General features: G+C 39.1%; 1 protein-coding gene across 1 annotated transcript in view; it reads right to left on the bottom strand.

Annotated features, from left to right (window-relative positions):
• The window catches only part of IRAK3 (interleukin 1 receptor associated kinase 3), a 95238-nt gene that overhangs the window by 53292 nt on the left and 22117 nt on the right, over nucleotides 1–19829 (bottom strand). Inside the window, 4 exon segments of the mRNA XM_043967812.1 lie at nucleotides 14416–14437; nucleotides 14439–14519; nucleotides 14521–14556; nucleotides 14558–14601. Coding sequence (XP_043823747.1) covers nucleotides 14416–14437; nucleotides 14439–14519; nucleotides 14521–14556; nucleotides 14558–14601 — 183 coding nt within the window.

Here is a 19829-nt window from a genome sequence, read left to right as displayed (position 1 = left end):
TAGGCGCTTAGAGAAAGCGACCAAGAGGGAAGTCAGACTTCCCTCAAGGGGAGGAGAAATCTTAGAGACATCTTGCTCCTCCAACAGAAGAAAGGTAAAAGCTTTTATAGAGGATGAATGGTTGGGGATGGATGGGGCGACCATCTGACTATCAAAAGTTCCCTTTGGGGGTGGGGATAAGTTTAAATGAGAGGTGGTGGTCCTGACTTCTGGAGTTATTTCTGTTCCTTGGCACCCATCAGGCAACAGCCACGCCTAATGGGTTTATTTCCCTTACTTCTTAGGTAAATTGGCCAGTTTAAACTCTAATAGTCCCAAACCCCATGTCACAAACACTTATCATTTATTAGGCTAAGGAAGAAAGTAGAAAAAAAAAAAGAGGAAACAAATCAATTTTTTCATCAAGTACTTGTACTTAGATTTTGATACTTAGCAAATTTTAGAGTAGTGTTTTAACAGTCACAGGTATTTCCCAACAAGGCTTAACTTTTCTCTGCCCCATTATCATACAAGTCTGGTACCCCCCCCCACCTAAAATGGGAGCTTTCATTTTCTACCTAAGCTGATAGCCTGAGTAGTTTCCTTTATTTTATTTTATTTTTTCACAGGAAACTGCAAATCTATCATGTACCACTTGCTATTCCTTTGAAATATATAATAAAGTTATTCTGTAAATTTCTTTTTTTTCCCCATGGCTACCATTAGACACAAATAGGTATATTTACATAAAAGTATTTTGTGCATACTACTATTTGCCAGTTCTTTCTCTTAATACAGATAGCATCTTTCTTCTGTAGGGACCAATTTTTAATTGGGGAGTGTTAGCTATGTGGCTCTCTGCAATACTGGGGCAAGGAAGGAGACCGACAGCCTCCCTCAAAAACAGAACAGGATTTATTAACAAGAACGAACTTAAAAACACAAACAAGATCAGTAGAATTAAGGGAAAGGAAATAAAATGGGGGAAGAGAAATAATACAACCTGAATAAGCCCACTGCCCAGGAATGTGCTCATGGCCAAATAAGGGGGAGGGGGGGGTGGTTAAAGAAATTCACTAGGTTAATCAACTCCTGACTGGCTCATCACTTCATATGTCTTTTGTAGTTATTTTGGGTATTTATAATAATCAAAATTACTTATTCACTTGAAGTAGTTCTTAAAATAATATTGTGGTTACTGTATACCAAATTCTCTTTGGTTCTGCTCATTTCATGCAAGTCTTTCCATGTTTTTCTAAGATCACCGAGCTCATCATTTCTTAGAACATAGTAGTATTCCATCACAATCACAGACCACAACTTGTTCAACCATTCCCAAACTGATGGGCATCCCTGTAATTTCCAATTCTTTACCACCACAAAGGGAGCTGCTATAAACATTTTAGAACATATAGTTTCTTTTCCTTTTTCCTTCATCATCTGAGTAGTTTCCTTTAAAGAGGATAAAGAAAATGTCCTGTATTAACTTGCTTCTGTCATTTTAATTCACCATGAGTTAAGAAACCATTAACCTTTTTAACTTGTAATTTAACTTCCTTTCTCTCACTCCCAAAGGACAATCAACCAATTATCAAACAGGTTAATAATGAACACCCTATGGGGATAGGGGGAAACATGGCCCCAGATGAGTGATTTTCATGCATTATTAGATACAAAGTTTAGAATTTCAGCCAATTTCAGGTTATGTGAATCTTGGGATTTACTTTAGGCCAGGTGTGGCAGGTATAGTAGGGAGAAGAACTGCCTTGCAAGCAGTTGGCTTGTTATATTCTGAAGCAATAGATTGGGGAAGGAGCAGAGGAGGCCAGAAGTAGGGAGTAACAAAGATAAAATAAAAGAGAATGAATTAATATCTACAGGGGCCGAGGTGGACTTTGAGGCCAGATTGTGAGAATACAATGAGAGAAAAAGAAACATGGAGAAGATATTGGAGCCCAGATAGACTTTAAGGTTGTAATGATTTTATATTACCACAGGATAAAGGGAAATGTAGGACTAAGCAGGAAACAAGCTAAGCAGGTAGACTAAAGGTGAAGAGCAAAGGAGTTCCATGGTTATTAGGAAAGTCCTACACACAAACACACACACACATACACACACACACAGGACTTTCCCAATAACCACAGAGCTCCTATCTATCAATCTTTTGATCAATCAATCTATTGGTCTAGTGATCTATCAATCATCTATTTATCTATCTATCTATTTATCTATCTATGAAAGTATATAGGGCAAGTCCTATGCTTATAAGAAGATCTATAACATTTCCTTAATAGAAGAAAAATGGAAATGTTTTGCAAAAATCATCATGACAAATTTTTCTCCATCAAGACCAGGTATATATAGAGGTGATAAGGGCTGGAGGCAATAAAATTATGAGAATGTTGTGGGGTCAGCATACAACACCAACCACCAATCTACTGCCATCAATGGGTATGTTAGCCCAAGAGACCCAGAAATGGCAATGCTGGACCTGCTCTAGTTCTAGCCTGGTCACAGTAAGCCATTGTTCAGTGGAGTAAACCCTATGGAGAATGGGCCTGATATCCTCCTTCCCTGCTTGCCACCCCTAACCAGGAACCAGAACTCCAAAGTCTCAGGAATAGCATTGGCTCTCTAGACCACCAATCTGTTTTCAGGTCAGTCCACACAACTATAGAGGAGAAATCAATGTTTGGTCACCTATATTTGGGGTAGGAACACAAAGCAAAAGAGGCAGCCAGAGTTCAAGGCTCAAGCTCACCTAGTGAGCCCCTCTACTCTAGTGGCCATGTAGAAGCAATTGCTATAATGACAGGGTAGGGGAAAGGGTGGTTCCTCCTGCTTCCTGTTGTGGGCAAATTACTTGCCTTGATTTGGAGGAATGAGGAATACATTGAGAGGGAAGTTGTCCCTCCTTTTGAACTGATATAACACCCTGCACAATGGCACCATCAGTTGGCAAAGAAACAAGGTTTTGCTGCATCTTATCAAAATGCCAAGTTCTTTTAATCTTGAATCATATATGGTTGAATTGAAACAGGCAGGGCATGACTATCCCTCATTATATATTTGATTCCATAGAATAAAATCCAACTTGAAGTCTCTTTTACAAGGTGTTTTGCATTCCTATATCAATATTATTTAAAATTCCTTTGAAGATAGAACAAAAAATAACCTTTTTCAATGACTCAATCATAATATACATTAGGCAAAGCATAAGACAGGGAGTTCTGTGTTTCTCAAAGGTGTTCTCATTGTGATGTAGGAGATCTACTGCAGAATTCAGGTGGGAAAGGGATTCCTTGTGGATAGTAAGGCCCTTCAGATGCTCCTCTTTGTGAATAACATTGTACTAATTTGCATCAAGATCCAGAACACTGCAGAGCCTTGTGGAAGAGATCTGTTAACACTCAAAGGAGTTTGGCCTAACCATCTACACAGGAATGACCAAGTGGATAAAGAAGGTCAATTGCATAGATTTCAGCATGGGCACCCTATAGAGATTGTCCATTGTGATGAAATAATGGGATTTAGCAGATACTCAAAGACCCACCTGGATATTAATCTATACTGATTGAATCAAGTGAGAGTGATTGACTGCTAATTAAGCCTACTTCAAGTTAATTGGATTGTAATCACACCTGGCTATCCCTTAAGAAGGTATTGTTGGGGCAGCTAGGTGGTGCAATGGATAAGGCACTAGCCTTGGATTCAGGAGGACCTGAGTTCAAACCCAGCCTCAGACACTTACTAGCTGTGTGACCCTGGGCAAGTCACTTAAACCCCATTGCCCTGCAAAAAAACAAAACAAAACAAAACAAAACAAAAAAGAAGGTATTGTTCTCAGAAACTAGACTGTGAACTCAACTTGAGAACACCTTCAAAGACAATGGATTTGGATGAGGCCAACCAATCACCTTGAAGCAGTGTGTAAGGACCGCCTCTGTTCCAGATCTATAAAAAAGCTTCCACAAACAGCTTGGGAAAGGAGTTCCTGATTAAAGCATGCTCCTGGAGGAGGACTTGAGGAAGAACCCAACCAGGCTGGAACTCTAGGCTAGACTGGAGCTGAAACTTCTGATTTAAGGCGACCACAATTGAGATTTTAAACATCACACCATAAATATGTACAACTGGGATATTTGGTATAGACTTTGAGTAGGCATCAGAGTTGAATGGGAGGAAAGCAAATTGGATTGCCTTCAGGCTTCCCCTAAAAGTAAAGGCCTGTCTTTTTAATACCAACATTTTGCACATGTTGCTACATGACAGCAAAATGTGGAATACCACTGTCTCCAAAAAAATGAAAAATGAGTAAATTACACACAAAGCAATGGAAAGGTGCATAGTGGCTATACTTTGACATATAACCAGTGAGGAACCCTAAAGAATGTAAGCAAAAGATATCTTGTAGGAATATTATAATGGGATCAGGGAACTTGATTGCTCTCAAACTACCAAATAAACTACCCTCTATGAATAAATGAAAGCTTGTCTGACACAGAAATAGGGGACTAAAGATAAAAGACATCATTAGTATGCATGTCAACACATTCAGAGAGCCGCCAATATTGTTAAGGAAGAAAAATGAAGCCTTCTTGTATTGTGGACTTCCACCACTCAACATTTCAATGCTTAAATGCATCTGTATTCTCATAGATGGGGACTCTCCTTGCTTTGCTCACAATGACCCTGTGAAGTCGGTAATGAAATATTATTCTCCCCATTTTACAAATGAGAAAACTAAGCCAGTAGGAGCTTAAAGGGCTTGCTTAGGAACACACAGCAAATAAGTATCAGAAGCAGTATCTCCTAACTCAAAGTCAAGCACTTTCTTCAGGATATTATACTGTTACAACATATAGCTCTTATATTTTACAATATTTATATATTTTTGAGTTTGTAAAATACTTTCCTCACAACTCTAGTAGCAAGGACAGATAAGCATAATTCCCCTAATTTTTACAGTTGGGGACACTGAGGCTCAGAGAGAAGCAACACCTTCATTTGTTTCATTTTTTATCTTTATGCCCTCAGAGCCTGGCACACAGTAGGCATACAGCTAGTAAGTGTTACAAGAAGGATTCAATTCTAGGTCTCAATTCTAAATTCAGTACTGTATTCACTACACTATGCTGACTTTCTTTTCATATGTCTGACCATGACATTAATCAAGTGTGACGGTTCCTTCTTAGACTTACTTAGCCAGTCCTAACTCCTAATGATATATAACCAGTCATGTAGAATCCAGCAGACTGTACTTTTCTTCCCAGTGAATCAAGTCTCTGTTTCTATTGAACTCTGTTCAAATAGATTTAATTTTGCATTATAAAAGAAATTCCAATAGTCACAGTTAAACAATTCTATCTTCCTTAATGAAGGATACAGCTTCAAAATCTCTCTTTCTATCTCAGTCTTTATTTGTCACCTTGCATTAGGCACATAAATGAATAAAAGGGGTTTATATGAATTCACTAACAAGGGAAACTGTTTTTCTTTAAAAAAAAAAATACTTGTTACACGGACTGCATAAAAATGGAGCCAAGTGAGAGCATAGAATTCATGCCCTCTCCTAAGCCAAATCAGCCCCTTCTGCATTGATAAAATAACCCAGAGGGTAAAAAACTATGCTAAAATCTGTTTGAGGAAAGCAAGACATAAAACATACCACTGTGTCCAGTCAAATTTCTGTGTTTATATCATGAACAGCAAGTCATGTGGGAGGCTTTAGAGGCTCAAAAGGGTTCAGATAATGAAAAGGCATCGCATTTACAATTCCAGGGGACCCATCAATTGAACTTGATCAGTCAACTTCACAGAGCAACATTCTGCTGGTTAAGCAAAGAGTCAGGGGATAGGAGAAGCACAGAGCTGAGGAATGCAGATGATATCATGGCAGGATCCCTGTGGGAATTAAGTCTTACATCCTATTAAGAGAATAACCTACAACAGCCAAAGTCATTCAGAAGCTATTATTTTCAGGTTCAACTCTCAAGGTCTAAACTTTTGTGTGTTCAGAGCTTCTTTGGGTAACAAGCTGGAATCGTTTGCACATTCTGTTTTTATCACAGAAGCATAGTGGTACTAAGCAAAGATAAAAATACATACAGATGAAAAGGACCAAACAGAAAAAAGATGTTGAATTTGAAGGGCTGTTAACCCAAGAACTTGAAATACTATAATATAACTTGCAGAGTGACAAGGGATCAGTACTGTTGGTGTGCTTCCAGCCACGAAAAGTGAGAAAAAAGAGTTTTTAAATTGCCATGGAGTACCATGTTCCCTACTCCCTAATCTGTTGGATGCCAAGTCACTTCTGGAAAGACATATATTATGATTCGGTGCTGAAATACTTAAGGTTTGGAATGAATCAGCAATACCTGATTAGCACTCATAGACTTGTACTTTCGGGGTATGAAGCCTTACCCTTATTTCCAATGCTCTCCATGATGGGAACCTGGTGTCACTGCATGGGAGGACTGTCCACTGAGCCAGGAAAGGTGGCCCACTCAGTAGACTTTTTTTTTGTCAAGTGACTTGCCCTGGGTCATACAGCTAGTAACTGTCAAGTGTCTGAGGCTGGATTTGAACTCAGGTCTTCCTGACTCCAGGGCTGATACTCTACCCACTGTACCACCTAGCTGCCCCTCAGTAGATTTTAAAAGGAATGACTTTGCCCTCATATTCTCAATTTCTTTTCTTGTTAGTTAAGCATGTGGAGATTCTTAGAACATCCCTCTTAGACCTCCATCAAGCAAGGAAGGGGACTTTTCTCCCTTAACCCCAGAAACTATGGTAGTTGTTCACACATGATTGTGAAAATATGTGCTATATAGGTAAGCCTGACAATGGACCTCAAATTGCTGGTTGTCTCTTCTGCTTTTTGTTCCTTTCCCTGATCAAAAGTGACCAAACAGTAATGCTGAGATGGACATTTTCTACCTTTGGTGATAACCACAGGAGTTTAAGATATCAGGAAACCCTTGGGTCCAGATGTCCTTGGTAACAGCTTCTCAGATGAGAAGATGACCAGTGCCAGGAAGAAGAGCCCACACCATGCCCTGGCTTGATCAAAGATACAGACCTTGAGTAGGTTGTTTGGCATTGCAGAGCTGGTGAAAGGTCTGTTCAGCAGTCCCACAAAACATTTCATGTCCTGATGTTTTAAATTTCAACCTTCTTGGAGAATATAATAGGGGTGATGAGTTACTGTTTCACATTTTCAGTAATTTGTCAATGCACACTTATGGGTTTCATGTTTGAAACATTTCTTTTATAGTAGATGCAATCAATAGCTGTCTGATATACTTTATACAGAATGCTTTTTTAAAAGACTTTTTATTATAAACTTGACAGATACCAACACAAATGAACATTTTAATATAGAGAAAAGAACACAGGAGGATTATGTAAGAAACCATGAATCTCTATTAACTATGGCTTGGTTTTTTTAGTACCTATGAAATTTTTTAAAATTTAGTGTTTTTTCTTTGCCTTTTCTTTTTAAGTTTTTGTTTTGTTTTGTTTTGGTGAGGCAATTGGAGTTAAGTGACTTGCCCAGGGTCACACAGCTAATAAATGTTAAGTGTCTGAGGTCGGATTTGAACTCAGATCCTCCTGACTTCAGGGCCGGTGCTCTATCCACTGCGCCACCTAGCTGCCCTCCTTTAAAATTTTGAGTTCTGAATTCTCTCCCTTCCTCCCGCTTCTCCCCCACCCACTGAGAAGGCCAACAATATGACATCAGTTATTCATGTGAGATCATGCAAAATAATTTCCATATTAGCCATATTTCAAAAAAGGCAAGAAAAATAAAATGAGAAACTTATACTTCAATTTTGCACTCATAATTCATCAGTTATTTCTGCTGGAGGGTAAATTTTCATTTTTTCATGATGAGTCCTTTAGAATTGTCTTATATCATTGTAGCCAAGCTTTCACAATCGACTCATCACAAACACTGCTGTTACTATGCACAATGATCTCCTCAGTTCTCTCTTCACTTTGTGTGGGTTCATATAGGCCTTGCCATGTCCTTTCTGAAACCCACTCCCCTAGTCATTTCCCATAACAGAATAGTACTCCATCACAATCATATGCCACAACTTGTTCAACCATTCCTCCATTGATGAGCATCCCTTTGTTTTCCAAATCTTTGCTACCACAAAAAGAGCTCCTATAAATATTTTTATACATACATATAGGTGCTTTTCCTCCTTCTTTGATCTCCTCAGGATACAGACCCAGTAAAAAGTATTGCTGGGTCAAAGAGTATACACAGTTTTATAGCCCTTTGGGCATGGTTTCATATTGTTCTCCAGAATGTTTGGACCAGTTCACTATGATAGCAACAGTTCATTAGTGTATCTATTTTTCCCTCATCCCTTCCAGCATTTGTCATTTCTGATATGTGGGAAGTGGTAGGTACTTCAGAGTTGTTTTAATTTGCCTTTCTAATTAATAGTGATTTAGAGCACTTTTTCATATACAGATTTCTTCTGAAATCTGCCTGTTTATATCCCTTAACCATTTATCAACTGGGTAATGGCTCTTATTTTATAATTTGACTCAGTTCTATATCAGTATATATTGGAGAAATGAAGACTTTATCAGAGAAACTTGCACTTAGTCTGGTTTGCCTTTTCTTTGTCTGAGATCATACTGCTGACCCCTGCCTCTTTTTTTTTTTTTAGTTTAGCTGAAACATTAGGTTCTGCTCCAGCCTTTTATTTTTAATTTTTTTTAAGTGAGGCAATTGGGGTTAAGTGACTTGCCCAGGGTCACGCAGTTAGTAAGTGTTAAGTGTCTGAGGCCGGATTTGAACTCAGGTCCTCCTGACTCCAGGGCCGGTGCTCTATCCACTGTGCCACCTAGCTGCCCCCAGCCTTTTATTTTTAACTCTGTGTGTCTGTTTTCAAGTGTATCTTTTGAAAAACAACATATTGTTGAATTATGTTTTTTAATCCATTCTGCTATTTATCCACTTCTATTTTATTTAATTTTTTTTTTTTTTTTTGCGGGGCAATGGGGGTTAAGTGACTTGCCCAGGTTCACACAGCTAGTAAGTGTCAAGTGTCCGAGGCCAGATTTGAACTCAGGTACTCCTGAATCCAGGGCCGGTGCTTTATCCACTGCGCCACCTAGCTGCCCCCTCCACTTCTATTTTATGACATACATAGTTGTGATTGACAATGTTTTCCCCTCTCTCCCATTTTCTTCTATTTCTTCTCCTCTCTCTCGTTCTATCCTTCCCTCCTCAAAAGTGTTTTTCTTCTAACCACTGCCTCCTTTTAATCTGACTCTCCTTTTAAACATCCCTCACCACCCCTTATCCCATTCATCTCCTACTTTGTTATTGGATAATTTACATTTTTATATACAACTGAGTATGCATATATTTTCTTCCTCCTTCTTTGAACCAATTCCATTGAAAGTGAGGTTTAAGCATTGCTGACCACCCCAGCATTTTGCCCCCTCCACTATAAAAGCTTGTCCTTGTCATCTTCTTTATGTGAGAAAATTTCCCCCTTTCTATCTCTCCCTTCCCCAGTCTCCCAGTACATCCCTCTGTCTACATAAATTGCTTTTAATAACTGCCCTAATAATGATAAAATTCTTAGGAGTTCCATTTATCATCTTCCCATGTAGGATTGTAAACGGTTTAACCTTACTCAGTTCCTTATGATTTCTCTTTCATGTTTACCTTTTTTGTTTGTTTGGTTTTTTTGCAAGGGGCAATGGGGGTTAAGTGACTTGCCCAGGGTCACACAGCTAGTTAAGTGTCAAGTGTCTGAGGCCAGATTTGAACTCAGGTCCTCCTGACTCCAGGGCCGGTGCTCTATCCACTGTGCCATCTAGATGCCCCCATGTTTACCTTTTTATGCTCTTGAATCTTGTGTTTAAATGTCAAATTTTCTACTCAGCTCTGGTCTTTTTATCAGGAATGCTTGAGAGTCCTCTATTTCATTAAATATCCATTTTTCCCCTGAAGGATTATACTCAGTTTTACTGTGTAGGTTATTCTTGGTTGTAATTTTAGCTCCTTTACCTTTTGGAATATCATATTCCAAGTCCTCTGATCTTTTAAGGAAGTTGTTAAATCTTGTGTGATTCTGGCAGTGGCTCTACAATATTTGAATTGTGTCTTTCTGGATGGGTTGAAGTATTTTTCTGCTTTGATCGGGAACTCTGGAATTTGGCTATAATATCCCTAGGAATTTTCTTTTTAGGATCTCTTCAGGAGATGATCAGTGGATTCTTACAATTTCTATTTTACCTTCTGTATCTAAGATATTGGGGCAGTTTTTCTTGATAATGTCTTGAAATATGATATCTAGGCTTTTACTTTGACTATGATTTCAGGTACTTTTATCAATAATTCAATTCTCCCTCCTTGATCTATTTTCCCAGGTCAGTTATTTTTCTGATGAGATAGTTCACATTTTCCTCCATTTTTTCCCCCATTTTTTTGACTTTGTTTTATTGTTTCTTCATGTCTCAGGAGTCATTAGGCTTCCACTTACCCAATTCTAATTTTTAAGGAATTATTTTCTTCAGTGAGATTTATATACCTTTCCCCCACATTTGGCAATTCTGTTCTTAAAGGAGTTCTTCTGTGAATTTCTGTGCCCTTTTCCCCCATTAGGCCAATTTCTGGTTTTTAGGTGTTATTTTCTTTAGGTTTTGATTTTTTTTGGTACTGTCTTTTACCAACCTAGTTTACTTCTTTTTTCATAATTTTCTTGCACCACTCATTCTTTTCCAATTTTTTCTCTACCATTCTTTCTTTAACTCTTCCAGGAATTCTTGTTGGGCTTGGGTCAATTAACTGTATTTCTTTGAGGTTTTAGTAAGCCATTTTCACATTGTTTTCTCTGAGTTTATGTCTTGGTCTTCCCTGCAACGGTAGACCAAGGCCCCTACTCTCTTTGGGATCAACCCCCAGTGCTCCTCATGGCCCTGAAACTATAATATTAGAATATTGTATGGGCAAAAAAGTTGCCAGCCAGTGCCAGCGATACCCAGTACCTACAAAGGGTCCCCTGTAATCTCTTTCTGACCATTTGTTCCGACCTCCTTATGGTCTCTGGGTTTGGAGTTCTCAAAAGCTGCTGCTGCTGTGGAAGCCCACTTTTACTGGCTGCTGTTGGTGTATACTCTAGACAGGCTTCTGGCCCATGTCACAAACTTCTCCTGACCTGCTAAGTTTTCTTAGGCCAGAAAAATGTCTCACCCTGACCTTTTGTTGGCTTTTCCACTCCAAAATTGATTTGAGGCATTATTGTAAAGTTCTTTGGGGAAGGGGTGCGGTGGATGTTGAAAGTTCAGCTAGGTTGCTGGCTTGTAATCCATCATCTTGGTGGGCTGAGTAATGTGTACATGTTAAATTTTTTTTTTTGGCGGGGCAATGTGCGATTAAGTGACTTGCCCAGGGTCACAACACTTAGTAAGTGTCAAGTGTCTGAGGCCAGTTTAAAACTCAGGTCCTCCTGAATCAGGGCCAGTGCTTTATAATCCACTGCAACACTAGCTGCCCCGTACATGTTAAATTAAGGTAGTAGCACTAATACAGCTCTGCTTTTCTATTTCCCTTCTATTCTCTTCTGGGTAGCTTAAAAAATGATTTTCTTTTCTCCTTTCCTCCTTATTTTGGTAGCACTATCACTACCCACTTTGTTCTTTCCAATAACTAGCCCCTCTCACACCCCAAAAAAAAGCCCTCCCCCAAAAGAAATAAGTATAGTCAAGGAAAAGGAGTTCATACCTTATCAGTATTTGTTTTGTTTTGTTTGTTTATTTGGTTTTTGCGGGGCAATGAGGGTTAAGTGACTTCCCCAGGGTCACACAGCTAGTAAGTGTCAAGTATCTGAGTTTTGAACTCAGGCCCTCCTGAATCTAGGGCCAGTACTTTATCCACTGCACCACCTAGCTGCCTCACCTTATCAGTATTTGAAAATGTATTCTTCATTGTGAACTTCTAATTCATCACTTCTCTGCCAAAAAGTGTGAAGTATAATTCATTGTCAATCTTTTGGAGTCTTGATTCGTCCTTGGCATTGTTCAAAGCCCCTTTAAGACTTTCAAAATTCTTCTCCTTTGCAATACTAAAGTCATTAACTTCTCTTCTCCCACTCCTCTATTACTCCCCTTTCCCCTGAATCCAGACCCAGATCACTGGTTCTTATTACTATCTTTCCCCTAGTGTTTCAATCATCTATGCTGCTCTGAACATTTTATTTTTTTTTAATTCTCTTTTTTATTATTAACTTCAATGTCAACATTCAAGCATGTGTCCCTGTTTTATAGATGAGGAAACTGAAGCAAACAGGGACTAAATAATAATAGCTAACATTTAATTAGCACCAACTATGTGCAAAGTACTATACTAAGTGCTTTATGAATATTATCTCATTTGAGCCTCACAATAACCCTGGGAGGTAGATGCTATTTATTATTATTATTTTTTTTCCATGTTAAACATTTTTATTTATATTTTCCTGTTTCAATCTCTATCCCTCCTTCCTTCCCTCCCCCCCCCCCAAGGCTGCAAACTGGAATGGCGATTGGTCATTGCTCAGTGACCACCAGGAGCTGGTTCTCTGCACCCTGCTGCTATTCCAATACCTCCCTATTACCAGCTCTCACTCCGGCTTCCGGGTCATCAGGCATATATGCCTGCTCAGGGCATGTAACTGGCTTGGGAAGCATTCTCTGTTCCATCCTGCTCAGAGCACCCTGCTGTTTCCTGGAATTCATTCTGGTTTCTGCCTTTTCTATCACATTTCTGTCCAGATATACCCACAGCCTCCTGCTCAGCTTCTTTTGCAGCCCTGAATGGGATGGAGAAGCTCATTGCTGTTACTCTTGGGTCTTCTGGATCCTTGGCCTTCCTGAACTCAGCCGTTTTTGAGACAGTTGCTGGAGTATCTGTGGGGGAGTTGTTTTCCTCTATGACCTTTCAAGTTGACTTCTTAACTTGAAGAGCTTTTCTAGAAGAGGACCAAGTTAATCCCTTTTGGGGAAGACCTTAGAGCTAAGCATAAGGTTTAAAATGTTCCCACTCAGGTCTTGAGCAATGAGGATCCCTATGCTGGAGATCATGTTCCTCCAGGCCCAAACCCAGCCAGCATGAGTCCCAAGCCTGGGGCCTTTAGTGGTAGAGACCACCTCTGTGGACCACAGGCTTGAAGGGTTTGTTTTTTAAATAGATAAGACAGACACTGAGGAAATATGATGCGCATTTACTATGATATCATTTCATTTTCAGATTATATGCTATCAGAGTAGGGGGAGAAGAAGGAATAATTAGAAAGAAGCCTAGCAGAATGACTGCGCAGAGAAAGGTAGAATTGGGGGTACAGATAAAAGAGAAATCAGTGAATTGTTCTAGCAGTCACATACGGATTACAGATGTAAATCTCATTACATTCCTAACATTTAATTATGTGATAAATCACAGCATAAAATTATCAAGAAATTAACAATGTGTTTCATTTCATCTTATGCATAGACCTCAAAGCATTCTCGGATGCTTATTAGATGACTGAATTGTTTTGCTGAAAATCAGATTTGTATTATGTGGAATAGAGAGAGATGAAACCACGGAAAAGGACGGGGACAATGTTGATAGGGACAAATGAAGAGGAATGGAATGGTGCAAGAAGGACCACTTTGTGTCACTCTGAATAGAATTACGGGATGAAGAATGAAACTCTGACACAAAAAGGGAACAAGTCAAGTCTTTTTTTTTTTTGGCCTCAACATATGCTTTTGTCAGTGTATGGAACTTACCTGGTGGACTAGAAACAACACAACAATAATAACAACAACTAGCATTTATATAGTGCTTTAAGGTTGTGCAAAGTGCTTTACAAAAAATTACCATGACTTTCATCCTCACTAACTATGTTGGGAAGGACCGGGGTATTACGTATTTATCTTATATTTTAGAGATGAACGAACTGAGGCAAAAAGAGAGAGGTACAAGTGACTTGGCCCAGGATCACTCAGGTAGGCGTGTCCTGATGTGGCTGTTGAACCTCAGGTCTTCCAGGGACACCAGGCCCATGTTTTACGCCTGCAGAGAGGCAACTCATCTATAACTTGTTTGTCCTTCATTCTTGAAGAGGACCATGACAGATGTCATAAATTGGATTTAACTGAGAGAGGGCTGTGCAGTCATAAGTCTCACTTTCTCCTCCACAGCCATCTGGGTCCAATGGCAAGATACATTATCAGGATGACTGGAGATGGCCCTGGATGTTTTAAAGCAATTGGGGTTAAGTGACTTGCCCAGGGTCACACAGCACTTAAACGTAGGTCTTCCAGACACCAAGAACACCCTCTACTATGCCACATTGCCTCTCCCAACGGGGTCACAAATATAGCAATATTTAACATCAATGACATCAATATAATAAAATAAGAACTTACCATGATTCACAATTAAATTAATTGGCTCGCTCATGGCCCATTTCCTGCAATACTTGCAAAAGGTCACCGATAGTCTGTGTTTTTCTGGCCCAAGACCAGAGTAATGTCCCTTGTTCCACTTTTACCTTGCTCAACATACTTGTTCAATGTGTCGAACTTCTAGCCAACTGCTGCAAAGGTGTTCAGCTGTGGAATTGGGAGATGGGGGTGGGAGGTAGAAGAGAGAACAAAGAGAAGATAACATATCACTTTCACATCAGACCAAAAGAAAAAGTCACTGGGTGGCTGTCCTTGAAAAACTTTGAGGAAGTGAAAAATAATACTGGAGGGAGAAGAAGGGAAATTTTCAAACCAATATAAGTGGTGTCTGTATAAATGGAAATCAAAAGAGAGAGACAGAGAGACAGAGAGTGAGACAGAAAGAATTTGATTTTAGAGTTAGAAAAAATGATCCCCTCTCCATACCTCTAAGTTATCTTCCTATACCTCCACTCTGACCACATTGTTGTCGTTCAATTATGTCTGACTCTTCATGATCCCATTTGGGGTCTTCTTGGCAAAGAAACTGGAGAGGTTGGCCATTTCCTTCTCCAGCTCATTTTACAGATGAGGAAACTAAAGGCAAACAGGAATAAGTGACTTGTCCAGGATCAAACAGTGTCTGAGGTCGGATTTGAACTCAGGAAAATGAATCGTCCTGACTCTAGGCTTGGCGCTTCCATCAGCACTGCACCACTTCACTGCCCCTGATCATATTACTTCTGCTTAAATGCTATCAGTGGCTCCCTATTATCTTCTGAAGAAAATTTTAAACTAAGTCATATTTGATTCTGCAGTAGGGTAGGATGGCATCAAGCTATGGAGGACCTTAATCAGTAAAGAGTCAATGGGCAATCAGTAACAATTTTCCTGTCAGATCGAACTACTTAAAAAAGAGCCTCTACAGGGCAGCTAGGGGGCACAGTGGATAGAGCACGGCCCTGGAGTCAGGAGAACCTGAGTTCAAATATGACCTCAGACACTTGACACGTACTAGCTGTGTGACCCTGGGCAAGTCACTTAACCCCAGATTGCCTCACCAAAAAAAAAAAAAAAAAAAAGAGCCTCTTCAATTGCCTCCAACCTACCGTCCAGCTTTATTTCCACAATACTGTTTCTTTTATACTTTAGCCAAACTTGTCTACTATGAATCTTCTATTCTCGTCCTGATATTTTCCAACTCCATATCTTTGCTAAAGCTTCCCCATGGCTGAAATGGACAAACCCTATCATCTACTTGTCCTTCAAGGCCCATTTTATCTAGGGCTTTCTCCAGGAAGTCTTCCCTGTTCCTTTCCTTCTTAAATATCTCAAGATACTTACCCTGGACCTTTCTTCATATTTAAGAACAGAAGATAATGGGATTTAGAAAACTAGATGGGACTTTGTAGATCATCTAGTATCACTTTCCTTGTATCATAGTTATTTGTGTAGTTGTCATTTCCACTCATTTAATTGTAATCTCCTTGAGAGCAAGATGTAAATATATGTTCATGATGTCTTTTATCTTATTTTATTTTAGTGAGGCAATTGGGGTTAAGTGACTTGCCCAGGGTCACACAGCTAGTAAGTGTTAAATGTCTGAGGCCAGATTTGAACCAGGTACTCCTGACTCCAGGGCTGGTGCTCTATCCACTGCACCACCTAGCTGCCCCTCATTATGTCTTTTAAACAGTAGGTGCTTAATAAATGTTTTCTCAATTGAACTAAAATTCATAGTTAAAATTCTAATGCTAAACTAAAAGCTGATGAGTAGGGGGGCGGCTAGGTGTGCAGTGCATAAAGCACCGGCCCTGGATTAACTTAACCCCATTGCCCTGCAAAAAAAAAAAAAAGGTGATGAGTTTCATGCATTGTCATGAATTAAAAGATAACAGTAGTTAATATGTATATGGGACTTTAAGGTTCACATATATTATCTCATTTGACTGTCACAACCACCCTATGAGATGACTTCGGACAGACTCTATATGAATTGATTTGGAGAGAAGTGATCAGAACCAGTCAGTCAATCAATACGCATTTATTAAATTTCTATCATCAATTCCAAAGAACTCATGATGGAAAATGTTCTTCACATCCAGAAAAAAGAACTGTGGATTCTGAATGCAGATTGAACCATATTGTTCCTACTTTTGTTTTTGTTTCTGTTTTTTTTTTCTTTTTTGAGGTTTTTTTTTTCCCTTTTATTCTGATTCTTCTTTTACAACATGACTAATGCAGAAATGTTTAATGTGATTATACATATATAACCCATATCAGATTCCTTTCTGTCTTGAGGAGGGAGGAGAGGGAGGGAGAAAAATCGGACCTAAAATTCTTATGAAAACAAATGTTGAAAATAATAAAAAAAAGATTGACAAAAAAAAAAAAGAAAAAAGAAAAAAAATTAAATGTCTATCATGTGCCAGGCACTGTGTGCTTGGGATACAAAGGGAGGCAAAAGACAGCTCCACCCTTAAGGAACTCACAATACAATGAAGGAGAAAACATTCAAAAAGCTAGACACAAATATGCAAGAAAAAAATAAGAAAAATTTAAAATTACCAAACAGAGGGAAGGCCCACGGAATTAAGAAGGACTGGGAAAGGCTTTCTGAAGAAGGTAGGGATTTTATTTTTTATTTTATATTTTTTGCTGGGAATTGAAGAGAGCCAGAGAAGAGAGGATACAGAGATGAGGAGGGGAGAGCATTCTAGGCATGGTGTATAGACAGTGAAAAAGTTGAAGGATGGAGTGGTGTAATCAAGGAAAACAATTTATACAATAGCATTGTAAAGGAAAAAACCAACTAATTTGAGAAAAGTGATCAAACCAATTACTAACCATGATTTCAGAAGACATGCTACTTGTGAAGACACAATACTTAACCCACAAAAGAGAGGGAAATGAACTTAAGGTGCAGAATGAACTATTCATCTTCAGGCAAGGTCAACTGGGAGAGGGGAGTCTTGGGTTACTTGACCGTGAGTGTCTGATACAAAGGGTTTGTTTTTCCTTTCCTTTCAGTTTGGGAGGGGACTTTGGGGGAAAACAAAGAAAAGGGAAACTACCTTAATAGAAAAAAAAATAAGAAAAATAAGAGGCTCATTGAAGCATTTTTTTTTTAAATACACAGAAAAGAACAGAAAGAAAACCAAAGTGAAAGAAAGACAAGCAGGGATAGCTTTGAAAATAGCATTCTGATTTTTATTATATACATAAAAAGAAAAATATGCTATAAGTAATAGATTTACAGCTTTATGTACAACTCTCTTTTATGTTCATTTATATATATATGTATATATATAAGTGCTCATCTTATTTGATATTTGTTTAGTTCAGAAAAAAATTGATCAAGAAATAAAAATAAACCAAAACAACATTCATATCTTTGAGGTACATTGTTATTATTATCACCATTTTAGAGATGAGGAAAATGAGGCTGATAGAAATGAAGGGCTTGGAATCAGGAGGATCTGAGTTCAAATTTGACCTCCAACACTTACTAGAGTGTGATCCTGGGCAAGTCACTTAACCCTGATTGCCTTAGCTCCTCATCTGCAAAATGAGCTGGAGAAGGGCATGGCAAACCATTCCAGTATCTTTGCCAAGAATACCTCAAATGGGGTCACAGAGAATCAGATATAACTGAAACTACTAAACAACAACAAGAAGAGATGAAGGGACTTATCCAGGGTCACACAATTCGTAAGTGTCTGAAGCAGGATTCACACTCAAGTCTTCTTGATTCCAAGTCCAGCATGCTGTCCACTCCACTACCCAGCTGCCATGATAGGGCTTTTCAGCATGAATCTCAAATCTTAAATGTATTTTTAAAGGCGAATGGATGTGACAAGACAACAACCAAACCCATGAATGGAATTTGGCATGATTTCAGTAAAGAATTTATGCTGGTTAATACCAGATGTCTTCTTCCCTCCTCCACCTGTATACTACAGAAAGTCAGTCTTGTGCTTTGTATCACAATCACAGGACTATTGATAAAGCCTTAGAACAAGAAGTAAGCTCCCTCATTACATACTGAAACCAACCTCAATTTGAAGAAATGGTTTGTTCTCTACCTGTCATGCAATTCCTGTATCCTCAAATTCACAACCAGGAGGTCCCTAGAAACCACCACTGTCAGAAGTCATAGTAAGAGGCAGAAAATCCCCAAATTCCACAGTTCTTGGGGGGTAAGACTGATGATTAAAACTTGGATATCCCTGTTCCTGACAAATTGAGATAGGTTCTTTGGGAAACTCTTTCATGAGGGCCATTGGCCATCCTCAGAACAATCAGTTAATACATTTGTCTTGACAATGTGCCAGGTACCATGCTAAGTACTGGAAAGACAAACAGAAACTGAAACAAATACTCCCCCTGTCCATAGGGTGCTTACATTCTAATGGGGAAAGATAACCCATAAGAGGAAGAGGAGGGAGGGAAAGGGGCAATGGGAAAGGGCAGCAGCCTGCAGTACTACTGGGGGAGGAATGATATTTGGCTGACCTGGTGGGGGGGGGAGGGGGGTTTTCCTTAAATAATGTTCTTGGGAAGAACCATCCAATCAAAGGTCACAGTGTCATATTAGACTTCTCATGTGTGAATTCCAGAGCTGGAGGGAGCTTCCAGGGTGATGAGGTTTCTGGAGCATGGTAGAGAAAATCTAGAATGCGGCTTAGAAAGGAATCAGCAACATGATCTTCCTGTGCCTCTTGTGGGTTCCCCAGATTTCTCTGCATTCATCTCATCTCTATGCCTTTCATAGTCATGGGTGGGTCATCAGAGGTCTGAGCCTTCAGTTTTATTGATCTTGATATGTCTACACTGGGCTTAGTAGATTGCCTCACACACAGTAGACATTTAATGTTTATTGAGGGGCAGCTAGGTGACACAGTGGATAAATCATCAGCCTTGGATTCAGGAGTACCTGAGTTCAAATCTGGTCTCAGACACTTGACACTTACTAGTTGTGTGACCTTGGGCAAGTCACTAAACCCCCATTGTCCTAAAAACAACAACAACAACAACAAAACCCCAAATAAATGTTTATTGATTGATGGATTGATTATACTATTAAAAATGAACTGCCCTGGGAAAAGGATAATGCCTTGCACATAGTAGTCCCTGAATAAATGTTTGTAGAATTAAATTAAATTGAATTGGTGTAGCATCTTCACATTATCAGTTCTACTTGTGAATAATTTGATTTGCTTAAACTCTAAGCAAGGTATATACATTGTAACAGGCAAGTTGCCTTGCTTCAAAGTAATTTTCAATTACAAAACAGTCCTGGACTGCTTTTCCTTGTAAACTGAAAAACCACATTATGCTTTACATGTTTTCATTGTGATTGCTGCCAAATCTCGTGCAAACAAAATTGAAAGGTG

Source organism: Dromiciops gliroides, chromosome 5, assembly GCF_019393635.1.
Source record: "Dromiciops gliroides isolate mDroGli1 chromosome 5, mDroGli1.pri, whole genome shotgun sequence".
In the NCBI taxonomy this organism is placed as follows: Eukaryota; Metazoa; Chordata; class Mammalia; order Microbiotheria; family Microbiotheriidae; genus Dromiciops; species Dromiciops gliroides.
The sequence above is the reverse complement of the archived record's forward strand: the minus strand, read 5'-3'. Positions and strand labels throughout refer to the sequence as shown.